At 40.3% G+C, this 27,154-nt stretch overlaps 1 protein-coding gene across 1 annotated transcript in view; it reads left to right on the top strand.

Annotated features, from left to right (window-relative positions):
- The window catches only part of SDRB (short-chain dehydrogenase-reductase B), a 254,582-nt gene that overhangs the window by 61,540 nt on the left and 165,888 nt on the right, over positions 1-27,154 (top strand). Inside the window, exon 2 of the mRNA XM_089379830.1 lies at positions 8,924-9,083. Coding sequence (XP_089235956.1) covers positions 8,924-9,083 — 160 coding nt within the window. The remainder of the gene's footprint in view (positions 1-8,923; positions 9,084-27,154) is intronic.

The raw sequence follows: 27,154 nt of genomic DNA, 5'->3' as shown, positions 1-27,154 counted from the left end.
CTTTAAAAAATCATAAAAAACTTCTAAATCATAAAAATAAAAGAAAATCCTAGAGGTTAAAAATCTAAAAAATAGTAAAAAAATCCTAAACATTAATTTTTTTTTTTCTAAAAATCCTAAACATTAAGAAATTTTAAATCTAAAAAATATAAAATTTCAAAAGTCTAAAAACATCTAAAATATTTAAAATCCAAAAACATTTAAAAAATATAAAATCTAAAAAAACTTTAAATCATAAATCTAAATTTGGTGACTAAGGATTTAAAATAAAATTCAGGGGTTTTTTTGCTTAAACTCTAGAATTTTTAATGTGGCCTATGGCCCATTAAAAATTTTGATTTTTTAACCCTTCGATTAAATTAAATTCCTAAGGAATAATTAAAAAAAAATTAACCTAAAGTTCCTTAGTGTCATTTGGTCATTAAATGCAATTTTTATGATTTTCCTATGGTCAAAGTGCAACAATTGTTTTAAATCATATTGGCTTTTGGAAAAGGTTAATTAATCCTAGATCTGGGCAGTTGATGAAAATCATTTTAGATCTGGAATCTTTTGCATGTTACAGTGTTGGGCGTTTATATTAATCATACCTGATTGTCACTGTTCATCATATATTGGAAAATCGTTCTGGATAACTTGTTTTATTGATGGTTAATTCAAATATTGAAGGCACTGGTCTATAATTGTTTCTATCTTATGGTCGTGTATTGTTTACGTTGGCGTATTCATCTGATTTAATCATTTAGATTCATCAAGTTGTCCGTCATTAAAATCTCCTAGAGTCTGTTTTTCACAGGCTATCCTCATCCATTTACCTAGGGACTACCCCCCTTGACTTGTCTAGGAGAGAGTATAAGTGTTGTTGCGTTGCCTAGACACTTTGTGCGACAACAACTTCTATCGAGATGGAGGAGATCAAAAAACAGGTGTAGGGATTGCTAAGTCAAGGGGTCATCAGACCAAGTTCTTCTTCGTGCGGCTCACTGATCGTGTTGGTGCCAAAGAAAGACAACACATGGAGAATGTGCGTAGACTACAGGGTGCTAAACAAAATTACGGTGAAGAATCGATACCCTCTCCCTCGCATTGATGAATTATTAGATTAGTTGAAAAATGTTGTCTATTTTACAAAACTGGATTTGCGTAGTGGATATCACCAGGTTAGAGTTGCAGAACAAGACATTTGGAAGACTGCATTCAAAACCAAGCAAGGGTTGTTCGAATGGATGGTGATGCCATTCAGACTGTGCAATGCTCCAACCATGTTTATGAGGGTAATGAATGATCTGTTTAGGCCTTTTCTTGATAGTTTTGTGCTTGTATATCTGGACAATATTCTTGTTTATAGTAGGACATGCGATGAACATGTATGTCATGTGAAGAAAGTGCTTGATGTTCTGAAAATGAAAAAATGTATGTAAAACTTTCAAAGTGTGAGTTTGGGAAGATCTCTCTGGTTTATTTAGTTCACATAGTCGGTAATGGGCAATTGAAAATAGATCCCTCTAAAGTAGATGCGATTAGGAAGTGGCCTGAGCCTAGAAATGTTACAGAGGTCCGAAGTTTTTTGGGTGCAGTACAGTATTGGAGAAGGTTCATTGCGAACTTCTTTGTTATCGCAACCCCCTTACACGCATTGACAGTGCGAAGCAGGCCTTTCAGTGGGGAGGAAAGCAGCAGAAATCTTCGATATGCTGAAAGAGAAGATCAACACAATACCAGTGCTAGCCTTACCAGACCTTCAACATCCTTTTGAGATTGAGACAGATGCCAATGGATATGCCATGGGCGCTGTATTGATGCAGCAAAGGAAGCATGTATGTTACCATTCAGAGACTTTCTCCCAGGCTGTTGTGAATTATCCCATGTACAACAGGGAGTTGTATGCCTTGGTTCAGAGTGTAAAGAAGTGGAAACACTACCTGATTGGCAAGGAGACCATCATCCATACAGATCATCAACCCTTGCAGTACCTTCAGTCACAGACCAAGCTTCAACAAGCCCGTCATTTCAGATGGATGGGATTCCTCTAGCAGTTTCATCTAGTAATAAAATACAAGAAGGGCGCCAGCAACAAAGTAGCAGATATGCTTTCTCACCCTCCTATTTTTGCATCTGTAGTTTTGCAAAATGCTTCTTTATCATTAGAAAGTTATGCTGAACAATATGCTAATGATAATGATTTTAAAGAGATTTATGCAAAACTGACTCGTGGATCGCAGGTGGACAATTATTATTTGCAGGGAAAACTATTGTATCACCTTGGCAAACTGTGCATACCCATTGATGAAAGGGTACATGTAATTTGAGAGGATCATACCTCTCTTGTGTCTAGTCATTTTGGGGTTGAAAAAACTGTCATTTACAAAGGTTTTGTTTTTGGCCTCATATGAAAAACATTGTGACTCGTTTTGTAAAGGGTTGTGTGTTGTGTTCTGTTTCAAAGCCCTCTAATAGAAAACTTGGGCTCTACACACCACTCCCTATTCTGAGTCGACCATGGGAAAGTGTGTCCATGGATTTTGTAGGTGGTTTGCCTATGTCTAGGAAAGGTCACGACTATTTGTATGTCGTCGTGGATCGTTTTAGTAAAATGTGTATTTTAATGCCTTGTAAAAAGCAGGTCACTGCTAAGCAGACTGCTTATCTTTTCTTTCAGCATGTTTGGGTCCATTTTGGGTTGCCCACATCTATTGTGTCAGATCGAGACTCTCGCTTTCTTAGAGAGTTTTGGACCAACTTGTGGAGAATGATGGACACTAAGCTGAAAAGAAGTACGCCATTTCATCCATAGACTGATGGGCAGATAGAGGTCGTTAACTGCACCATGGTACACTTGTTACGAGGCTATTGTGGAAAACATCCCAAGTTATGGGATGAACAACTTCCTTATGTGCAACATGCATACAACACATTCATCCACACAGAGCTCACTGTTCGAGACATGTTTTGGTTATCTACCAAGGGATCCCTTAGACGTGGTCTTTGGGAAAGATGAGGATGGCAATGGACGAGATGATAGGGACAAAGCACGAAAGTTTATTCAACGGATACAAGTGATTCATCAGGGAGTACAAGAGCAGTTGGATAAGAGTCAGGCTCGGTATAAAGCTCGACATGATAAGCATCGAGTTGACCATTAGTTTCAAGTTGGGGACACGGTGTGGCTCCATATCAGCAAGGATAGAATGAAAGGGGGAAGGGAAGAAATTGAGACCCATTCGATATGGTCCCTTCACCATATTGGCAAAGATGGGAGACAATGCTTTTCATCTTGACTGCCCGCTTATATGCAAATGTACTTAGTAGTGAATGTTGAAAACCTGAAGATTTATGAACCTCCATTGATTATGGATACCAAAGAGGTTGCCCAAATTCTTATAGTGGACGATTTTGCACCAGAATATCTAGACAAGTTGCCCGAAGATATCATACTCGATAAGAAAACCAGAACTTCATGACGGGGAGATGTGGAGTACATTCATGTTGGCTTCAAAGGAATGCATCTGAGTAAAGCTCGGTGGATGGAAAAAGAAAAAGTGAGGGAGCAATTTCCTCACTTGCCAATTGACTGTAAGTGCTTTTGGTGGTCCAAAAGCTCTTAGTGGGGAGGATTGATCTAGGTGGATCTCTAAAAAAGTACCAGTAGCACAGTAAGAAGGCTCAAAACTCAAAGTGGTAGAATCTGGGTAGACTTAGCATCGGATCGAAGTGCTCGTCATCCTGATTCCAATGATGCGAAAAAAGGACACTGCATCCCATTGTCCTTGAAGAAAAAGGACAAGGATGAAAAGCACGATGCAGCTACAAAGATCGAACAAGAGGAGGAGTTCGCCATGACAACCAAGATACCTCCACGAGGGAGGTGGGCTGATTTAGAACTGTAGTTCGATAGAGTTACAGATAGGTAGGATCCTTGACGAGTCCACCTCTTGGATCAATACCTTGCTACGGGAGCCTAGTTTTGCAGTAGCAAGATGGACTAGTGTCGGATGGTGCCGAGGAGTGACAGGGAGATAGTTGCAGTGGCTAGGAGCGCCAAAGACTAAACAACGCAAAGCAGAGTTGGCAGCAGTGCAGATGGCACAGTGTAGAGGTCAGCAACAATGCAGTAGATTCAGAGGGTCAGTGCAGAGACTAGCAACAGTCAGTTCCAGCATTCACGTGGTATCATACTAAACACAATTAAGTAATTTTGGATCTTCTTCAGTTGCTTCTCTTAGCAATTGAGTTTCAGTACAGATGCAATGTTAGCATTGGCAGTGTTAGTAGCATAGCAAATGCAACATTTAATGGGAGCCGTAGTACAGATGTAGCATTGGCAGTGGCAATGTCAAAGGCAGCAGTACAATTATAGCAACAACGCAGTAGTTGGTGGACAACATGTCAAACATCCGCAGTGTAGAAGACGATGCTTCAGAGTCAGAGCAGTATGCAACAACAATATATTGCTAGAGCACATTCCTCGCTAAGAGGGAGTGTTGATTTGGGGTAGCATCGGATGTGCTCTAGGCCTCAAATTTTGCAGGGAGGCTTGGGCACATGCATTCCAAAGAGCCTATAAACTGTTTTGGGAAATTCCACCTAGAGACAATTTTATTAAAATAATTAATATTTTTAATGGGGTTCTTAAGTCTAAACTTAGAAAATTAAAATATTAATGCGTATTAATCTAATTGTGGGTGTAACTTCTAGAAAAAGACAGAGATCAAGCCAAAACGATCTGAGCCTTTGATTAGGAGTTAATCTAGGTTGTTGGTTGTCCAACAAGAAGATATAAGAAGGGGCTTGAGGGTCATTGGAAAATACACCAAGAGAGATCAAGAAACCGATTTTCTAAAGTGAGAAGTTATCGGGAGGAAAATTCGATTGAGGAGATTTATTGCAGTAGAGGGGCAGGGATAGCTTCTGGAGAGAGAGTGATTTTCTCAGCCGAAGAATCATCAACAGAGAGAGGCGGAGAGTAATCCAATAGTGGCAGTGCTGAGCTAGAGGGATTGACGAAGAGCCATGCAGCGGCAATGCTGAAGCCAGTGAGGAGTCCAAAATTTGCAGAGTGAATTTGAGTTTCAGAAGCCGGGAGCTGGGGTGTGAGACCAAGAGGTGGAAATCGAATCTCCTGGGCAACGAATCGATAAGCTAGAGGACTGACGCAATCCCCAGAGAGCTTGACACTGGGCTGATGCAGACACTGCGCAGAGGTAGCTAGAAAAGTCGAGGGTAATCAGTCTGGCGCTGGATCAACCAAGATTTCCAGTGATAGTGTGAGGTAACCTCACAATTCTTTTTGCCAATATTTCTCTCTGTAACTGAATAACCTGAGAGGTATTCATAGATGTATTCAGAATTTGCTACGGCTTAATAATAATAAACCCTCAGAGCTGCTGCATCGGTTTTCCTGCATTGGGTTTTTCCGGGGACTTTTGTCCAAAAATAACATTGTCCTATGTGTTTGTAATTCCTTGCTCAGTTTCTATGTTTTAGAATCATATTTAATTTGGTGTAGGCTGCTTCAGTAATTTACTTCAATATTTCAAGAAGAAATCTGAAATAAGTTTGTATTGTAATTTACGATCCAGGTGAAGTAGATTCAACTGGTTGTAGTAGGATTCCTGAGATTTTTAGATCTAGGAATTTTCACACTCATCTCCTTGACAGGTTAAAGCCTGTAATTTTTGTGAGTTGGTGCTTACAAAGGATTGGTGACCTCAAATGATTGTAATAAATTGAAGTTTGTTTGAAGTGTTTCTTCTTCATGTTTTGACTTGCACCTTGATATCTGTGTTCATACAATGTGGACAATTGATTATGTGATGTGAATTCAGTTTCAAGATTAACTAAGTGAAAAATTGTTAAAAGTAATGAAACACTGATTCATCCCCTCTCTCAGTGTTTCCAACAATTTCCTTATCCATTCCCTTATCCATATCTATGCAAGTTAGGTCCAACCTCTTTGGGCTTGTAATGGTTCCGCACGTTTAAAGGAAGCACTTTCAGAAAGAAAGTTCAATATGCATTTAATAGGTTATTTGTTTGGATAGTTGAGACTGAAACCCGTGAATTTCTGTTTCATGTTTAGGATGTGATTTCTTTGTCTAATAAATGGATTGTAGAATCGACATGACTTTCAAAGATGCAAAAAGGGGAATTAGTTTTGACTTTCCTTTATTCTAATGTTTATATACGCTATTGCAATGCAATTACCAAGTCCCATTTTAGATCAAGAGGGACGTAGGTAGTCTGCGCATTCATCGTGGCCAAACATTATAAATGAAGAAACAACATGTGGGAAAATTATCTTAATAATTTGAAATTTCCTTGAAATGCAGCGACTGGAAATTTATTCTTCTAACTGGTTAATTATGCAGTTTATTTGTTATGGAAAATAACAAATAAATCACATTGCAATTCTTCACAATAAAATTACGTTGTGGAAAATAAACTAGAACTGATAAAATAGATGCGCACACAATAAAAATGACACCAATATTTTCAAACTAATGTCCTTGGAAAAACCTCGAAGGGAAAACCAGTGCAACAGATGAGGGTTTATTTTTATTATATGCAGCAACGAAATATGGATACAATAAATCTGGATGCCAAACTAGCAATCCTCCAACAAAATCTCTAACTCCAAATCTGAGGGAAAATTTTCCTTCTCCACAAGCAATTCAACCTCTTCTTAGCCACTCGAAGTAGCACTTGAATCACCCCTGCTTAGGCTTTTGCATTGCCTTTGCGCAACTTGTAACTCACACTCCCCGGATTTGCTTTGATGTGCCTCAATCTAGCTCTCTCTGCCATTGAGATGAATTCGCTTGACCTCCGGAAAATTATCTTGGCCTTTGGCTACTGAATCGACCTCCTACTTGATTGAATCGAATTGGCTCAATGGATGCTCTACGCAATCCATGCGCGACCTCTTTGTGGAAATATGCGGTCTCTCTTCAGCTGGCTTTCCGGCACTGGAACTCCATCGAAAATTTTTGCTGTTGCTCCCTCAATCATTGTGCTCTGGCTCGAACTCTCTCCTGCTGAATCTTTGCAACTAGATAGTTCGATCTAACCAAGGAACCAACTTTGCCTCTCACTCAATGTATCTATCTCCATCCCCATCAACTTGCTCTTATAATCTTCTCGTTGGATCACCAACGACCATGATTAAATCGTTATCAATGGTTAAGATGATCTCAAACTCAATCCGTGTGAATTTCTAGAGCTTTCTCACCTTTCCTTAATTAATTCCTGTTAATTAACCGGTTTTCCCAAGTTAGACTTAGGAAAAATTTAAATGATGGTTAATTAATTTAATTAAGGCGTTTCACAAGCTTATCTTGTGAAACCTTTCTTGGGTTTTGAAGATTTCGTGTTCTTAGCCTCTTTGACACAAATAGAGACTAGAACACCTGTTCGATGCTACAAAAATTAACAAATATTGTATTAGGCAGTGGTTGCTAGTACGTTCAGATTCCAGTCATATCTCTGACTTTGAAGGAGGAGCACTTGTACCGAGGACGCAACCTTGGTATCTAGTTAGTTACAATTACCAAGCCTGATCTCTTGACTACAGGAATCTAATAACCAGCTAATCAGCACAGCCACTTGACAAAAAGGTTTACAAGAGCAGGTAAGGGCACCAAAGTTATTGCAATTAAACATAAAAATATAATAGACTGCTAACTCTTGCCCCTGTTACTGCCTGAAAGTGCAGCTCTTATTCCACAATTTCATGCCCCTTTATTGTTCATGGCTGCATATTATTACTTGGCAAATTTTGTATGTTTTGTGAGGAGCACCTTTGGAAGGTCCCTGCTGTAATTTTATGCACATTTGTAATGGCCCAGCTACACCTTTTTCATCCATTTCCAACCCTCTTGTTCATTGATACAGACTCCATGACCCAGTTGGATAGGCATTGGTCCTGGCAAGTTTCACCATACCTTTTATTTTAAAGAAAACCTTAAAACTATATTTTCTAGTGTCCCCCCTCTTGTGCTGGAAAAGAACCACAGCCTAAAGTGAGAGGAAGAGTTGCTGTGGTGCCCATGGGCAACCCTTCTAAGTTCCACTAGGGTTATACATGGTTTAATTTTTTTTAAGTACAGATTTGGGAGGTAACACCCGCCTCACTCTTTCCTCAAGTATCATGCTCAGCTTGAGATTACTCAATGTAAAGGAAGGGAAGGTCCTGCCCAACTGCTGATTACCAAATAAAGGGAAAAGTGTTTGCATTTGTTTAGTTGACAAGAAAACTGCTTGCTGGTGAGCATCTCTGCTACAGGTGATGAAGACACTACTATATTTGTCAGTGAAGATAATGCTGGTTCTATTGGTAAATGCACTCGTGCTACTGTCCCTGGTGGACATAGTGTCGTTGCTGGTGAAGCCACAAACTGATGCAACTGGTTACATGGTTCACCAAAAATTTAGAATGGTGCACAACTAGGAGGCTTCAGTAAAGTGGTAAGGGGTCTTGATGCAATGACTGGTTTACAAGATAAAATGTGTTAAAAGTTGAGGGATCTGAGCTCTACAAAACACGTTAATAACTATTGTCTCTATGACCCTGCACCATGTCTTTTTGTTCAATTCAGGCCTTTATGGTACAGTACTTCCATTGATGTACTTGATTATTGGTACTCGTATACTTAAATTTGCACTATTTTGTTTGTAAGCTGTTGGGAAGTAGTTTACAATTTCTATATAAAATTGTGTAAGTTCTACTTTTATTCTGAAATTTTTGTTGCAATTGAAAGTATAAATTTTAAAATTCAGTGTTTGAACTAAAAAAGCAAAATCATATAGAACATGGTAGCTAAATGTCAAATATATACATATCACATTATAATGACAATTATAGATCTGACATGCACAAAAATATAGTTTCATAGATTCCTAGCACTTACTATGCTTCTTGGTGAAGGCCATTGGAATTGAAGGAGATGTTCGCAAGATAGAGGATGCTGCTCGTGTTGTTGAAGTAACAGTAAAGCAGTTTGGAAGACTTGATATTCTTGTGAATGGTGCTGCGGGCAATTTTCTTTGTGCTGCAGAGGATTTATCACCAAATGGCTTCCGAACAGGTGGGTGCCTATTTTTGCTTGGATATTTATTTCTAAGAAACATTTTTATGAAGTATTTTTTTTAGCAGCACGGTGAGCAGGGAAAAAAATTAAATTATACCAAATCAGTAGTCAGTTGTCTGGTGTTTGGTGGATTGTCATTTCTCTTTTTATGCAACTTATTTGAAAAGGTATGTAAGTTGTAAGTGTAACTTATGAATTAGGATTTTGTTATATTTGTTTTCATTAAACATGTCCATTAGTTATCCTGCACTTTTCTGAGTGTACCTGGATGAGATGGCTTGCCTCGAGGATGTGGATCTTTTGAAGACGTTCTTCCTTGGAAGGGGTTTAGCGCTTTGTTGTTTTTCAGCATCTTCAATCCCCTTCTGGCTTCCACTTTGATTTGACCTTTGAATGATGATGACAGTCTTTTCTTCAATCTTGCTCTTTGGGGGCTTCGAAATTGTGCCTTCAATGCATGCAGCTTCACCTGTTTTGACATATGAGGATCTCTGGCTACGGGTGATGACATCTTCTTCCTTCTTCAACACTTGAATCTTTATTACTTCTTCGGTTCTTTTTGGTTTTTCAAGTTGGGTCTTCAGGGAGATGATCTTTTCCTCAAGTTTTCTTTCCTGTTGACTGAAATCAGCTTGAAGCTTGCTTAAGTTCACGGATCTTTCCTTGAGATGACTTATCAAAATACCTTCTCTTCTTTCTGCTTCTTGTAGCTTAATGCTTAACCGAGCCACTTCTTGTTCCTTTTCATTAATGATACAATACTTTTTTTCAATATCCTGCAACTGCTCTTTCTACCAAAGCTTGAGCTTGCTTATTTCAGTTAGAGCCGCATCAAGATCCTTTTGCTTTTGAATAACTTCAGCTTTGTTGATTTGGGGTAGCGTCGGATGTGCTCTAGCCATGAAAATTGGTGGAGAGGCTAAAGCACATGAGATCTCCAAGACCCAGAAATAGTTTAGGGAAATTCGACCCGGTGAAGGAGATATTAAAATAATTAATATTTTTGATGGGTTCCTAAGTCTAAATTTAGGAAAATAAAAATATTAATGAGTATTAATATAAAACTAGGTTAGAAGGTTCTAAATGACATGGATCAAGCAAAATCTAATCATAGCCATTGATTAGAGATGTTATCTCGGCTGTTGAAGACTCAACAGAAAAAGTATAAGAAGAGGTTTGAGGGTCAGTTGGAGAACACACCAGAGTGATCAGTCATTCGATTTTCTAGAGCGGGGTTTGCTAAGAGAAGTCGAATCAGTGATCAGAGTTGCAGTGAGAGGCAGTGAGTATGAGGCAGAGATAGTGCTAGAAGACCAACACAGAGGCAGATGCAGTGCTAGAGGGAGCCACGCAGAGGCCAACAGTGACTGCGCAGAGGCGAGAAGTGTTGGAAATACTGGGGGGTGAATCAATATTTCTTTTCAACTGTTATTTTACCAGTTAAAACATTTATTTTCAGAACACAAGATGAACAACAAGAATAAATGCTTTTATTAATATAATCTTTGCAATAAAATAGATACAATATATATATATATATATATATGGTTCCAATCTGTTGCTAAGCACCAACTTGGACTTTTGTGAGGCTCCAACCTCCAGAGCACCAACTCTGTTTTGTCAAGGCACCAACCTTGGACTTAGGAGCATTGACTCCCAGGGCACCAAACCTTCCAGTTCTGAGGCACCAACCTCAAGGGCTCCAACCCTCTGCTGTTAAGGCACCAACCTTGGATATAGGAGTACCAAATCCAAGGACACCAATCCTTCCACTTCTGAGGCACCAACCCCAAGGACACCAATCCTTCCAATTCTAAGGCTCCAACCCCAAGGGCTCCGACCCAATCTTGTCAAGGCATGTTTGATAGTGATTCTTTGCTCCCAAAACTCTTCTTTACTAAATTCTGTCTGTTTACAGCTTCACTGTAGTCTCCATGCTACAACATCAATGGCAACCAGTCTTCATATGAAGAAGTCTTTACAACTCTTCATACTGTCCACACAGAGTCTGCAAAAGTTATCTCATGATGATATCAAATAACCATCATAATCTCTAATAATGTCTCCACACAACTTTAGTGAGTCTACTATTAGCTGTACTAAGCTCTGCACAAGAACCAACTCTCTGTTTCAAGTCTCTATTCTACCAGTCACAGTAAATGCTTTAGGCATGACTGCTTCTCACTGTTCTCTTACTTCCTAGAAACAAAATCACATATGCTTCAATGCTAGTGTTGGTTACTGCTCCCTTCAAACGATGTCAGATAAAACTTTATTTATTATATCACATAATTGTTCTTCAGAATGCATTATGTACCTGATTAATTCATCATAGGTCTGAATCTTTCACAGGGTAACACAATCAACAAAGTTTCTCGTCCTTCGACTGCCTCCTGTCCGGTTGGACCTTCGTCTTCCTTCTGTCTTGCTGGACCTTCGACCTCTTTCTATCCTGTTGGACTGTCGGCTTCCTTCTTTCTTCCAGTTCGCCAACTCCAACCACCTTTTTTTTTCTCTGTTAAATAAGCCTGATATGCTGACCTTTGGCTTCCTCCTTGCTCACTTGAGCTTCGGCTTCCTCCTTGCTCACTTGAGCTTCGGCTTCCTCAACGCTCGATCGAACTTCTGGCTTCCCTCCTCCGGTCGCTTTAGCTTCCTCTGCGCTCGCTTGATTCTTCGGCTTCCCGATCTATGGCTTCCTCTGTCTATTCGAGTGTTCCAATACTCACAGGACACGTTAATTCAGAAGAGAGGCCGAATTACAATAGTGTTGCATATTAAAAAATATTAGAGAGGCCCTTTTTAATATTCATACAATATACATTAATTGTTCACGGACATCGCATTCCTTTAATCGCAATTGCGGCTTCCGGAGGTCTTTTATAAGTCATGCCCATACCATAGCCGATGGCTGATTGCCCCTACCGGATGCGATATTATATTAAACTGCTTTTAATAAGTTTGTCAGGTCCACAACCTTATCGCAATCGGCGGTTTGACATCCCTTAGAGACTAGCGATACAGCGCGGATGCGATATTACATTTAGTCATGTTAAATGGTGCATTCAGGTCCACGTTATTATCGCAATCGGCGCTTTCAATGTGGCAAGGCTTTACAAGAGGCTTGTGATATGGCGGATGCGATATTTCAATAGGCAGTTTACAATGGAGCCACGGGTCCGCATGTATTATCGCAATTGGAGGTTTCGGGGGTGACAGCCCTTCATAACTGCGATTAACAATTAAATCGCAATCATCGATATGGCGCTTGATTCGACGGTTGTCGCTTAGCCTGATCACCAACTAGTCCTCTCGATCTCCACTGTTGATCTCCTTCCATCAGATCAACGACTGATGCCTTTTCTTGATTAATCAAGCTGCACGACACTTTGTGATTGTTGATCTGGATCTGCTTGATCTGACGATCCAAAGCGATTTTGGGTGAGACACAAGCACGAACAATACCCGTCCAATAAAGCGGTTTTTCTCTCTCCTCGGTTGCTACGAGTCGAACGGTTAATGGAATCAGGTGACTACCCTTCAATACAGCTTACAGCTTTTTGTCCACCTGAAATACTATTAGAATAATACTATTTAGTGTTTAATGCTCATTCTTATTAGCTGTTGTTATTTTTATCATTTTAACAGTTTCTTAGATGAAACTGAAAATAGAAACTTGATGTTTCTATTACTGTAAATATCTCTGTATTACTTATTGAGCTACATTCTGCTCATGTAATCAATTCAATCTATTCATTGATTATGGTATCAGAGCTTAGGTATTTTTCGAAATAATTTTTCATTATCTGAAAAATTTTGCTTCATTTCGAAATAGCTCTCTAGGAAACTGGAATTTTTTCTGGGTGTCATAATTTCTAGGCTACAAGAGTTTTTTCTGATTAGCGCAGTAATCGAAGGATTTTTCCGCTCCTATCTCCAGTACCTAAAGGATAAGTCGTGGGGATCGAACCTGGGAGTTTCATTATTTACTGTATAGGCGGAAAACACAGAGCAACGTGACAGCCCACGCATTTCCAGAATCCAGTCTCAGGATTCGCATGTATAGGCAAATGCTTTTCAGTAACATTACCCTCCACATGACGGTTTTGCTCCGGCACTGAATGACTTTCACCTGCTACATTATCTTTGATATCTGCTGCTTGAGTTGCATCGAGAGTGATCGTTGCATCGAAAGTGATAGTCGTCCAGCGAAAATCAAGAAAAGGACGACAATACTTAGCTGAACGCGTTTTGAATTTAGTCAGCTTCAAAGGCGAAACGCCTGCGGGGAAACACTGTACAAGAGGCGGAGAGCTACAATTTCCACGCGCACAGAACCCTCAGTCCGCCATTATCATCTAAAATTCTTCGTTTCAGTAGCGGGAAAAACGAATTGGTCATTCCGTGTGATCAGACGCTGGAGGGTATAGGAGAGCACGGAGAGGATTCGAGGTAGCTGCGACTCGGACGGGTATTCATATCCCTTCTCATATCCTCGATCCCGAGTCACCTGTCCTCCGTGGCCGCTCACTCTCGGCGAATCACCATATTTCGAATAGCTGGAACCAGTCAACATGGAGGCACGTTCAATACTTCTACCTTTACGCAGATATTTGAAACGCCAGAACGCCACTCGATTTTGTTCTCCAATTGATCCCTGGAGACGCCCGACACTGTCCGTAACAGTTAGCTCAGGTTGCACCGAGATTTGAACTCGGGTTACTAGTTTCAGAATCAGCGTAACAGTCAGCGTAACAGTCAGCATACTAGTTTCGAGATTTTTTTTACGTAACAGTCAGCGGTCGATTTGGCATTTTTCTGGTCCCGGTATTAAAGCAGCATTGAACGTGTTCCGGTGTTTAAGCAAGAATTTTGTTCCATGGGCAGCTTGTGAGTTTTTTACCAAGGTATTCTTTTCTTGAAATTATTTTCCGATTCTAGATTTGTTGTGGGTTTTGTGATATCTCAACTGGGTAGCAATCAGAATTTATTGGGTGCATCGTTTTTCGTGCCTCGATTTTCGAGTCAGTAGATTTAAAATTTGTTTCTAGCACCTGTCAGATTTTGTCTGGGTCAGTGGACATCTGCATTAAAATCCGTGCTAGACTCCCTTGTTGTTTTCTGTGTCTTGGGAAACGTGCAGATGGCCTCACTAACAAATCTGATGTTGGAAGGCGGTCAACGCTTTAATGGCACCAATTATAACATCTGGAAACAGAGAATGTTGACCATTTTTGAATATAGGCGTCTTGACCTGCTTGTTTTGGGCAAAGAGCTCAGACCTGGTACAGCTGGTACTGATCAAGATAAGTTTGATGATCGAAATCGAGAGGCTGTTATGCTTCTCAAACTCTCTGTGACTGATGATTAGTTACCACAGATTCCTTCAGGCAAGACAGCTGCCGACATCTGGCAACATTTGAAGGAATTGCACGAGACATCCAACAAGAGCAGAGCTTTCTTTCTCAAGAATCAGCTGTTCTCCATCATGATGGACGAACATATGTCTTTACAGGAACATCTTAACAGGATTAAAGACATTCGAGATCAGCTCGAAGCCATTGGTCGGACTATGGAGGAAGAAGATATGGTAGTCATCACTCTGAAAAGTCTACCGAAATCTTATGAACACTTCATAGAAACACTCAACATTACCACCACAAATGTTGATTTGAAGTTTCCAGAGTTATGCACCAAACTCCTACAGCAGGATCGTTGGAAACAACAGTTTGGTAGTAGTGCTTCATCAGTGTCCTCGGAAAATGCTTTTGCTGCCAAATATCAGTCCTCTCAATCCTTTCAGCAGAAAGGTTCTTCTAAGCCTTTTGATCCGGCTAAGAAGAAAAGTGTGCAGTGTAATTACTGTCACAAGTTCGGCCACATGAAGAAAGATTGCCGACAGAGGATTGCTTCTGAACAGAAGAAACAGGGAGGGTCCCATCAGACAACAAATGTTGCAGAACACTCCGAGCAGACAGAATCTGCCTTTTACGCCTTTATGGCTAAAAGGTCTTCAGATCATGTACCATCTTCTGCCTGGTACATTGACTCTGGTGCATCACGCCATTTCTCTCACAGGCGTGACTGGTTTATTGACTTCTCACCTTTCAGTGATTCTGTGGTATTTGGCGGAGGTGAAAAGTACACAGTGGTTGGCAGAGGTACAGTTCAGATCCAGTCTGGTGGGCGCACACTCATCTTCCTGAATGTGTACTATGTTCCTGGTATGGAAATTAATCAGTTGTCTGTCAGTCAGATTATGAGGAACTCTCCTCAGCTTGATGTAGTGTTCAGTGCGCACAAGTGCTCTATTATCGACAGGGAGACTAGTCTTACGGTTGTTGTTGGCCTAGAGGATCATGGTCTATACAGGCTTCTTGACACTGGTGATTCTCCAGAAGTGGCTGTAGCAGCTCGTGTTTCTCCCATCAGCACTCTGTGGCATCAGCGATATGGACATCTCAACATGCAGTATCTCTCTCAGCTTTCTCAGGAGGGACTTGTGTCAGGGTTACCTGATATTCAGACTCAGCAGTTGGGAGTATGTGGCGCCTGTCAAGCTGGCAAGCAACATCGGTCTTCATTCAAGGATGGAGAATCTTGGCGCACATCTAAGGTACTCTAGTTAATTCATGCTGATATTTGTGGTCCTATGAATACATCTTCTATTACTGGTTGCAAATATTTTTTGCTTATTGTAGATGATTTCAGTAGAAAGATGTGGGTGTATTTTCTCAAATATAAATCTGATGCATTTAGTACCTTTCAGAAGTTTAAAACCTTAGTTCAAAAAGAGTCTGGTTGTAATATCATGACTCTTAGGACAGATAACGGGGGGGAATTTTGTTCTTCTGCTTTTTCCAACTTCTGTAATACTCATGGCATCAAATGCCAGTTAACTACACCCTACACTCCTCAGCAGAACAGTGTTGTCGAATGCCGCAATCGTACGGTTGTTGAAATGGCTCGTTCCATGTTACAACACAGGAGTGTTGCGAACAAATTCTGGTTGAAGCAGTATTCACTGCTGTCTATCTTCTTAACCGATCACCTACTCAAGCTGTTAAAGGGAAAACTCCCGAAGAGGTTTGGTCTGGCCGTAAGCCTAAGATCAGTCACCTCAAAATATTTGGCTCAGTTGCATATGTTTGGATTCCAGCTGCTAAGCGCTCTAAGTTGGATTCCAAAAGCCAGAAACTCATGATGACAGGGTACAGTGATCATCACAAGCCCTTAGGCTGATAGATATAGCCACTGGTCGTCTTAGCTTCAGTAGGGATGTAGTATTTGATGAAGACAGAGGATTCTTTCAGTCTTCTCCTTCTGAGCAGTGTTCTGAGGATCAGCCTCACAGTGTTCTTCTTCCGGTAGGTCCACCTGATGGGAGGGATGATGAAACATCAGTATTTGATAATACACTATCTGAGCTTCCTCCGGAAAATAACCCTCCTCTTGCTGCTTCTATTGTTCTTGAGCCTTCTCCACCTCCTCCTGATATTGGTTCCTCTACTCTTCGGCCTAAATGGTGGGCTAAAACCATTGGTGATCTTCGGGATAATGAGCTCCTTGAAGGTATAACTTCTAGACATAAGAGCAAACAACAGTCTACAATAAATTTTGCTCTTATGGCTAACCTACACAGTATTTTTGAGCCTCAAACCTATTCAGAGGCTAATGGAACATCTGAGTGGGAACAGGCTATGGAAGCTGAATTCCAGAGTCTTCAGAAGAATCAAACGTGGACCCTTTCTGATCTTCCTACAGGGAAAAATCCTATCAGTTGCAAATGGGTGTATAAAGTGAAATACAAAGCTGACGGAACCCTAGACAAGTATAAAGCTCGTCTTGTTGCTCGAGGGTTCTCACAGAAGGAAGGCATAGACTATGAAGAGACCTTTGCCCCTACAGCCAAAATGAGTACCATACGGCTTGTCCTTGCCCTAGCAGCGCAATTCAATTGGAAAGTTCATCAGATGGATGTAAAGAGTGCTTTCCTAAATGGTGACTTACAGGAAGAAGTCTACATGACACAACCTCCAGGATTCAAAATTGCCGGTCAAGAACAGAAAGTGTGTAGATTAGTTAAAGCACTCTATGGATTGAAACAAGCTCCTCGGGCTTGGTACATGAAAATTGATCAGTATCTGACAGATCATGGCTTTCAGCGGAGCCCATCTGATGCAAACCTGTATATCAAGCATACTGGCGATGATATTTTGTTTGTAGTTGTCTATGTGGATGACCTTATCATTACTGGCAGCTCTGCACATTTGATCCATGGGATCAAACAAGACTTATGCAGCACCTTTGATATGACAGACTTGGGACTTCTTCATTACTGTCTGGGGGTTGAAGTTTGGCAGACTGAGAACAACATCTTTCTCTCTCAGTCCAAGTATGCAAAAAATCTTCTGGACAGGTTCAAAATGCAGGATTGCAAACCGGCCACGACTCCTATGGAACCAAGACTCAAACTTTCAGCTCAGTCATCCTCCCCCCTTGTGGATGAAACTTTATTCAGGCAATTAGTAGGCAACCTCATCTACCTTACTGCCACTAGACCTGACATCAGTTTTGCAGTGAGCTACATTTCCTGCTTCATGTCAGCTCTTAAGGCTGATCATTGGATAGCAGCAAAGCGTGTGCTACGATATGTGCGTGGCACTCCTGATTATGGACTCCTATACACTCGAAGTTCCGATCCTATACTCAGTGGTTACACAGATTCTGACTGGGCCGGTTCGGTTGATGACCGAAAATCTACAGTTGGGTATGTGTTTAGTCTACTGTCACCTGGACTAGTAAGAAGCAGCAGGCAGTGGCTCTCTCCTCAACAGAAGCAGAGTATCGCGGAGCAGTTAAGGCATCTTGTGAGGCAGTTTGGCTTCGACGTATGCTTGCGGATATGCATGTTTCCCAGACAGGTCCTACTCCCTTGTTTTGTGATAATCAGGGAGTGCTCAAGCTTGCCAAGAATCCAGTCTTTCATGAACGAACAAAGCATGTGGAAACCCATTGCCACTACATTCGCCGGCTTGTTGAAAACGGATTTGTTCAGTTGCGATATGTTCCCACAACGGAGCAGCCCGTAGACATCTTCACCAAGCCTCTTGGTCCTGATAAATTTGTAAAATTCAGAGGGTCTATTGGCGTTGTAAATAGATTGAGCATTAAGGGAGGGTATTAGAATAATACTATTGAGTGTTTAATGCTCATTCTTATTAGCTGTTGCTATTTTTATCATTTTAGCAGTTTCTTAGATGAAACTGGTTGTTTCTATTTTCTAATAGAAACTTGATGTTTCTATTACTGTAAATATCTCTGTATTACTTATTGAGCTACATTCTGCTCATGTAATCAATTCAATTCATTCATTGATTAAATACCACTTATGGTTTTGAGAAACCACCTCTTTGCTGATTATCTTCTGCGCTCTTCCACCATGCGATGACCGTTGATCTATGAGATCCAACGAATCCTGTGCACTCTCCGTTTGTTTCCTCCTTAACTTAGTCTCGCTTGCTTTTGATGAACTCTGTGTTAAAACCACGGTTTCTGCCACACTCCGTTTAACACACGACATTCATATATCGATTCATTCACTTAATATTGGATCGCCATCGATCCATTTAGTGGGAATACAAAGAAATACCCGGTTAACTGTTGAACGCGGATACACAGAGTAACAAGAGTCCACACCAGGCACGAATCTTGCCCTCTCGGGTCAATTTCAACAATAAATTGATCTCTGTCTCAAACCCCCTCTAACACTCAACCTCCCGCTTCTCACTCAAAACCTAATCATCTCAGCTCCCTTGACTTTCCGCTCTTCTCTGGTATGGTATGACTCCTCTGTTAACTCCTCTGATACTCTGCAATACTCATGGCTTGGCTGGCTTGGATTTCCTCTGGCTTCTCCTCATGGCTTTGCTCCTTGGCTTCTTGTTCCTGTTTCTTCACGGATTTGCTCTGCTTCTCCTTGGCTTCATATCATCATTTAGTATCCTAGAATATTTCCATATTGACATACTCCTGTTGCTTCATGGATCTGCTCTACTTGGCTTCACATCATTGTTTACTGTCCAGAATATTGCCATATTGACATCAATGACAACCTAGATTAACAATCTCCCCCTTTGTTATTGATGGCAATATTCTCCTTCTCTCCCCCTTTGACATTAATGGCAAAGGAGTGCACAAGGACTCTCCCTGTCAAACTGCTACTCTTCTTCATGAATAGTAGATCTTCATGGGTCTGTTACTCCCCTTGTCATAGTGCTCTTCTTTTTACTCAAGATAGAAGGATTGCTGCAACTATCACATTATACCCTCTTCATGTCTCAGAACTACTTTATCATGGCTTCAACAATGCTTTAGTTTTGTTAGATGTTGCCAACTGCTCTTGCTTCATACTTCATTCCCAGATGTATTTGTTTGTTTGAAGGTTGCCTTTATTTGTGTCCATAATTTACCTGTTCTCACATTCAATCCCTGAGTCGAGACATAAACTTCTGTAATAACAGCAACATGGTTATTTGCCCTATTTCTCTAGTATTAGATGACATTCTCTGTTGTTCCAATTTCTACTTAGTGATCAAGTGGAAAACATCTTCAACACCAGTCCAAAGAATAGTTAAGAGATCAAGTTCTTCAATGGAGTGCTCTTGAGAAATGATCTTTATCAATGAATGATTGTTAATATAGCTCAACAAGGATTTCATAAGGACCCTTTCACTAATAGCTTCTGCAATAATGATCAAGAATCACAGGCTCCCCCTAACTGTATGCATCATCTCTTTTGGTAGAATCTTCCTATCAAATGCTTAGATTATCAAAGATCAGGTCAACAACATGTGTTGTTGGCTGGAGAGTTGAAGGGACTTTCGGATTGTATTTGCCTCCTTCTCCATACTTGTGTAACTTTCTTATTTTGCATGGTTCTAGCTTGTGTAAGAGCCCAAGTTAAGTTACAATCACGTGCCATATGACCAATGTTATGACACTTGAAGCATTCTACATTGTTCATGAATAAGAATTCATGATTTCTTCCTGCAAAATTGTTCCTTGGAGATTTTTGGGGACCATAATATCTATCTTTATGATATGGTTGGGGACCATAACATCTATCTTTATGATATGCTTTACAATCTTTTGCCATGTGACCAAAGTTTGTACAAGAATAACAATAACCAAGAAATAAACTTTGGTACCTGGGAGATGGATATTTCCTTGATGTACTTCTGAAGTCTTTCTATCTTGAGATCCTTTGATGATAACCATTACTTCTAGCATCCTTGACATTATCTACATTTCTTCTTGGAGCAGGATTTCTTCCATTGTTGCCTTGATTTTTCTCCTTGCCTTTGCTGGAACTGGGAGCATCACCATTTCTTTTTGGCTTCTTCACATCCCTTTTGTTTGAAGCATTATCATTCTTGTTTGAGGATTCACCTGCATACCCGAGACCTGATTTATCAAATGGACATCTTTGATGGCTGAGCATGTCATCCAAGGCTTGAGAGCTCTTCAAGGTTTTGTTCATCCCTTCAACCTTTTTCCTGAGGAAGACAATCTCTTCTTCCAATCTTTCACACTCATTATTCTTCTTAGCAAGTTGTTTCTCAGTTTCTTCCTTGATATGAGCAGCTTCATTTGCTTCTATTTTAAGGGAGATGATATCTGACTTCATTTTGAAGATTTCTTCATTTTCCTTTGCTAGACTGCTCTCCATTTCTTCCTTGATCCTTGTAGCTTTACATGTTTCGGCCTTGAGAAGTTTGATGTTAGATTTTAATTTGAAAATTTCTTCATCCTTTGCTTTTAGTTGACATATCATGGTGTTTCTCTCCTTTTCTGCTTCATCAACCTGTTCTTCTATGATTGCCAATGCTTCCATTGTCTTCTTAGCTCCTTGTGCTAAGTTTCTTGCTTTTTGTAGTTGAGATTTGAGAGAGGAGACCTCTACCTTGTACGGACCAATCCCTTCTTCACGTTTGTTCAAGCTCTTGTGCCTTTGTTCAAGTTGACTTGACAAGGTATCTTCCAGTTTCTTTGCTTTATCCAATTGATCTGTCATGGATATGACTTCTTCAGGATGCTTTCTTTTGTTTTGATGAAATTCCTTCTTAAGCTTGACAAGCTCTTCATCCCTTTCCTGTATTTGAAGCTAGACAAGGTCAACTTTCTTCCTTGTTTGGTCTTGGTCACCAGCTAGTGCTTTCTTCTTAAGTTCCTTGTTTTCCTTTTTCAAATTGATAATCTCTTCCATGGCAGCTGTAAGTTGAGCGAGGAGATCTTCTACAAAATCTTTTTCATTCTCTTCATCTTCTAGATCTTCTTTAGCCTTGATATCATCATTCTCATTCCCAGCTTCTGTGATGGGTTCTAGATTTCCTTCTTGATTTCCATCATCTTCTTGACTGATGGTCATGGTCAATGCTCCTTTTGAGTGAAGGTCATGAAGTTTGTCCCATATACCCTTTGCTGACGAACATTTTCTTAAATTGTTCTTTATAGAATCAAGTAGCCCATTCAAGATTGCCTTCATTTCTTTTTCATTGTACTCCTTGGATTCTCCATCCATTATGCTATCAACAATTATTGATTTCCAGATTTCAATGCCTTGAGCCTTTAAGAAATTCCTCATTCTTTCTTCCCATATATTAAAGTTCCCATTGAACCATGGAGCCTCCTCACATTTATTGTCTTCTATTTTAGTGGTAGAGGGAGACACATCCTTAGGAGGATTGGAGACTTTCTTCCTTGACTTCGCCATTTGTGTTCTAAAGATCAACCTTCAAGCTGTTAGGCTTTGAATGAAAGTACTGGCTCTGATACCAATTCTTGGAAATACTGAAAGGGGGGGGTGAATCAGTATTTCTTTTCAACTGTTATTTTACCAGTTAAAACATTTATATTTAGAACACAAGATGAACAACAAGAATACATGCTTTTATTAATATAATCTTTGTAATAAAATAGATACAATATATATATATATATATATATATATATGGTTCCAATCTGTTGCCAAGCACCAACTTGGACTTTTGTGAGGCTCCAACTTCCAGAGCACCAACTCTATTTTGTTAAGGCACCAACCTTGGACTTAGGAGCACCGACTCCCAGGACACCAAACCATCCAGTTCTGAGGCACCAACCTCAAGCTGTCAAGGCACCAACCTTGGATATAGGAGTACCAACTCCAAGGACACCAATCCTTCCACTTTTGAGGCACCAACCCCAAGGACGCCAATCCTTCCAATTCTAAGGCTCCAACCCCAAGGGCTTCGACCCAATCTTGTCAAGGCATGTTTGATAGTGATTCTCTGCTCCCAAAACTCTTCTTTACTGAATTCTGTCTGTTTACAGCTTCACTGTAGTCTCCATGCTACAACATCAATGGCAACTAGTCTTCATATGAAGAAGTCTTTACAACTCTTCATACTGTCCACACAGAGTCTGCAAAAGTTATCTCATGATGATATCAAATAGCCATCATAATCTCTGATAATGTCTCCACACAGCTTTAGTGAGTCTACTATTAGCTGTACTAAGCTCTGCACAAGAACCAACTCTCTGTTTCAAGCCTCTGTTCTACCAGTCACAGTAAATGCTTCAGGCGTGACTACTTCACTGTTCTCCTACTTCCTAGAAACAAAATCACATATGCTTCAATGCCAGTGCTAGCTACTGCTCCCTTCAAACGATGTCAGATAAAACTTTATTTATTATATCACAGAATTGTTCTTCAGAATGCATTATGTACCTGATTAATTCATCACAGGTTTGAGTCTTTCACAGGGTAACACAATCACAGAGTTTCTCGTCCTTCCATTGCCTCCTGTCCGGCTGGACCTTTGTCTTCCTTCTGTCCTGCTGGACCTTCGGCCTCTTTCTATCCTGTTGGACCGTCGGCTTCCTTCTTTCTTCCAGTTCGCCAACCCCAACCACCTTTTTTTTCTCTGTTATATAAGCCTGATATGCTGACCTTTGGCTTCCTCCTTGCTCGCTTGAGCTTCGGCTTCCTCAACGCTCGCTCGACCTTCTGGCTTCCCTCCTCCGGTCGCTTTAGCTTCCTTTGCGCTCGCTTGATTCTTCGGCTTCCCGATCTATGGCTTCCTCTGTCTATTTGAGTGTTCCAATACTCACAAGACACGTTAATTCGGAAGAGAGGCCGAATTACAATAGTGTTGCATATTAAAAAATATCAGAGAGGCCCTTTTTAATATTCATACAATATACATTAATTGTTCACGGACATCGCATTCCTTTAATCGTAATCACGACTTCCGAAGGTCTTTTATAAGTCGTGCCCATACCATAGTCGATGGTCGATTGCCCCTACCGGATGCGATATTATATTAAACTGCTTTTAATAAGTCTGTCGGGTCCACAACCTTATTGCGATCAGCGGTTTGACATCCTTTAGAGACTAGTGATACAGCGTGGATGCAATATTACATTTAGTCATGTTAAATGGTGCATTCGGGTCCACGTTATTATCGCAATCGGCGCTTTCAATGTGGCAAGGCTTTACAAAAGGCTTGTGATATGGCGGATGCAATATTTCAATAGGCGGTTTACAATGGAGCTGCGGGTCCGCATGTATTGTCGCAATAGGAGGTTTCAGGGGTGACAACCCTTCATAACTGCGATTAGCAATTAAATCGTGACTGTCAATCTGGCGCTCGATCCGACGGTTGTCGCTTACCCTGATCACCAACCAGTCCGCTCGATCTCCACCGTTGATCTCCTTCCATCAGATCAACGGCTAATGCCTTTTCCCGATCAATCAACTTGCATGACACTTTGTGACTGTTGATCTGGATCCGCTTGATTTGACGATCCAAAACGATTTCGGGTGAGACACAAGCATGGAGAATACCCGCCCGATAAAGCGGTTTTTCTCTCTCCTCGACTGCTACGTGTTGAACGGTTAATGGAATCAGGTGACTACCCTTCAATATAGCTTACAGCATTTTGTCCGCCCGAAATACCACTTATGGTTTTGAGAAACCACCTCTTCGCTGATTATCTTCCGTGCTCTTCCACCATGCGATGACCGTTTATCTATGAGATCTAACGGATCTTGTGCACTCTCCGTCTGTTTCTTCCTTAACTTAATCTCGCTTGCTTTTTATGGACTCTGTGTTAAAACCACGGTTTCTGCCACACTCCGTTTAAATACACGACACTCATATATCGATTCATTCACTTAACATTGGATCGCCATCGATCCATTCAGTGGGAATACGAAGAAATACCCGGTTAACTGTTGAACGTGGATACACAGAGTAACAAGAATCCACACCAGGGTTTTTTTGTGTTTTGCAGCCCATAGTCTTGAGCATTGGGCAACAAGGAGCTTGAGGAGAAGCTTTGGAAAACTACTTATTTGTGTGTATGCAGGACCCCCTCACGCTATCCAAAGATTGATTTCTAGGAACGCCATCACTTGGGAGAGACTTGCAAACTCATCTAGGTCGTGGGCCTTTTGAGCCTTGTGAATCTTTTTTAGAGAGTTTTTTTCCATTCTCAAGTTTTTTGTTGTTATATTTTTGGGGAGAGAGTCTAGCTTTGTTAAAGTCCCATCTTTGTAAAGATCTCTCTCTTATTGTGGGCTGCCCTCTTAGAGGCATTTCTACCTGCTTTAAGCGCTAATAAAAGATAAAAAAATTTGTTGGAGGGAGCTTGGGATTTTTCCCATGGCATCCCCCTTCATCATTTAGAGGAGGGATTCTTGTGGGTGGCCTAATCTTGTGTTTAGCTTTTCTTAGCTTTCTAGTTTTTAAATTTCATATTGTGCATGCTTAAAATCAACACATTTCACTCTACATGCAAAATTTTACTAATCTTGTATTTAAATTCCCACATGCATATGCTTCCAAATTGAAAACTTGAGAAAATCTCATCTTATGTGTAAACACTTCATACTTTGGCAAGTTTTAATTGTTTCATAAGTTCTTCAAATATATGCTTCACTACTTGGTCAATTTATGCTATATGTCATGAAAACTATTGAAGCACTATCATTTATTTGAAACAAATGTAGCTTAAAGAAATCTATTCTGTTGTACTAGTTCATTTTCCATTCAATGGTGCAAACACATATCAGCTTATTTACATTCTAGCCTCTCAAGTTTTGCAAACTATTTCTCTTTGAAGCATTTGCATGAACTATTAGTTTAATGTGGGGAATTAACACAATTTGCACTTCATTTAGGCATTTTAGTATAGGAAGGCTCTAAGTCTCACTAAAGCTTACCTCCAACTTAAGTTGGTTGAATAGACTTTTAGGAACCCTCTACCTCTATTGACTCCTCATTGTGAGATTCAAATATTTGGGCGAGGATGAGGTCTGAGGACTAGAGTACAATTGTAACTTTGCCTTCGCACTAAAAAATAAAATGAACCAAGAACAACATTCCATCACATTTGCTTTGAATTAAAGCCTCACATGCAAATCTTATTTCAAGAGGCACTTTGGATGCAAGCATTGTAATCTCTTTTAATTTTACAACAAGTTTAATTTTCTTGTACTTGGAAATTGACTCATTTTTTGGTTTAATTGCATATTGTCATGAATGGTTGATTTCACTTTCAGGTACTATTATTTTGGGTTGCAAACTTAATTGTATGTTGTCATTTTGGTCTAACATTTGAGTCTTTTTGTATCCTTTTGAGCAAGATAGTTTCCATGCTTTGATTTTAGATTTATTCATCTTGAAAGCATTTATAATGTCTTGTGCTAACAATTTATTGTTTCACTTTTCAGGGTTATTTTGGCTTTACATTTGAAAGCATTTCCCTTCATTTTAAGCAAAATACAATTTTATTTCTTAAAGAGAAAATACTTGGAAGGCACTAGTTGTTTATGTATTTCATGCTTATCTTATGATGGTTATTGCTCATATCAATTTTTTCTTATAATGTTAAAGAGATAATATATTTAACTCTAACAATTCTCCTAGAAACTCGCATCTTTTTTTAACTTAACTTTTCATTAGAGACCACCCCCCTTAGCTAACCTAGGAGATAGCTCAAACGGAGAGAGTCAGGATTAGTTTGACAGCCCCTTCTTTGAGTTTCCCGCCACCAACCACACCTTGAGGGGTTGAAGGCTTTTCTCACTGACTTGTAAGTAGGTGTAGGCGGTAGGGTCAACAGGAACCATTAAAATAAAGTTAATTATTTTAATTAAGTCATATCTAGGTGGAATTTCTAGAAACGATTTCTGGGTTTTGGGGAATACATGTATTCTAGCCTCTCCACAAAATTTCATGGCTAGAACACGTCCGATGCTACAAAAATCAACAAATAGGTCATGAGTAACTACCTGGTGTTAACACTCCCCGATTTCGCACAACCCTTTGTGCTTGAGTGTAATGCATCAGGGGAGGGTGTAGGAGCAGTTTTGATGCAGGGGGGACATTTGATAGCTTTCGAGAGCTGGGAGCTACTGCCCCACGAGAGATTGTACTCCATTTACGATAAGGAGATGCTAGCCATCATGCATGCGTTGGCCAAGTTTAGGCAGTACTTGGTGGGAAATAGGTTCTGGGCCAAAACATATCACGACCGTCTCAAATTCTTCTTGGAAGAAAAGCAGTTGCAAGAGAGGCAGCAGAAGTGGGTGAGCAAGCTCCAGGCATACAACTTTGACATTAAGTATGTCAACGGGAAGCACAACGTGGTAGCTGATGCATTGTCTAGGAGGCCAGCGACCCTTTTGTTGATGAGAATTGCACTTGATTGGAGGGCACAGTTGTTGGTGGAGCATTCCAAGGACCGTTTTGCATGTGAGGTTCTTGATGGTGTAGTGGTGATGATTGGTACAGGGTGATGAATGAGGTGATTTACTTCTGGGAACGGATTTATTTAGTACCAGCTCCCAGTTGAGAGAGAAGATCCTGTAGACAACCCATGACTCCCCATTATCAGGACATCAGGGGTTTACCAAGACATACAAGACCATCGGGGAGCGCTTTGCATGGAAGGGCCTTAAGGATGATGTTTTGAGGCATGTCCAAGAGTGTGACACGTGTTAAAGGAACAAGGGTGAGCAG

This window comes from Pinus tabuliformis, chromosome J, assembly GCF_031772625.1.
Source record: "Pinus tabuliformis cultivar Carrire ecotype Pingquan chromosome J, CPIR1, whole genome shotgun sequence".
Classification (NCBI taxonomy): domain Eukaryota; kingdom Viridiplantae; phylum Streptophyta; class Pinopsida; order Pinales; family Pinaceae; genus Pinus; species Pinus tabuliformis.
This window is presented reverse-complemented; position numbering and strand designations above follow the sequence as displayed.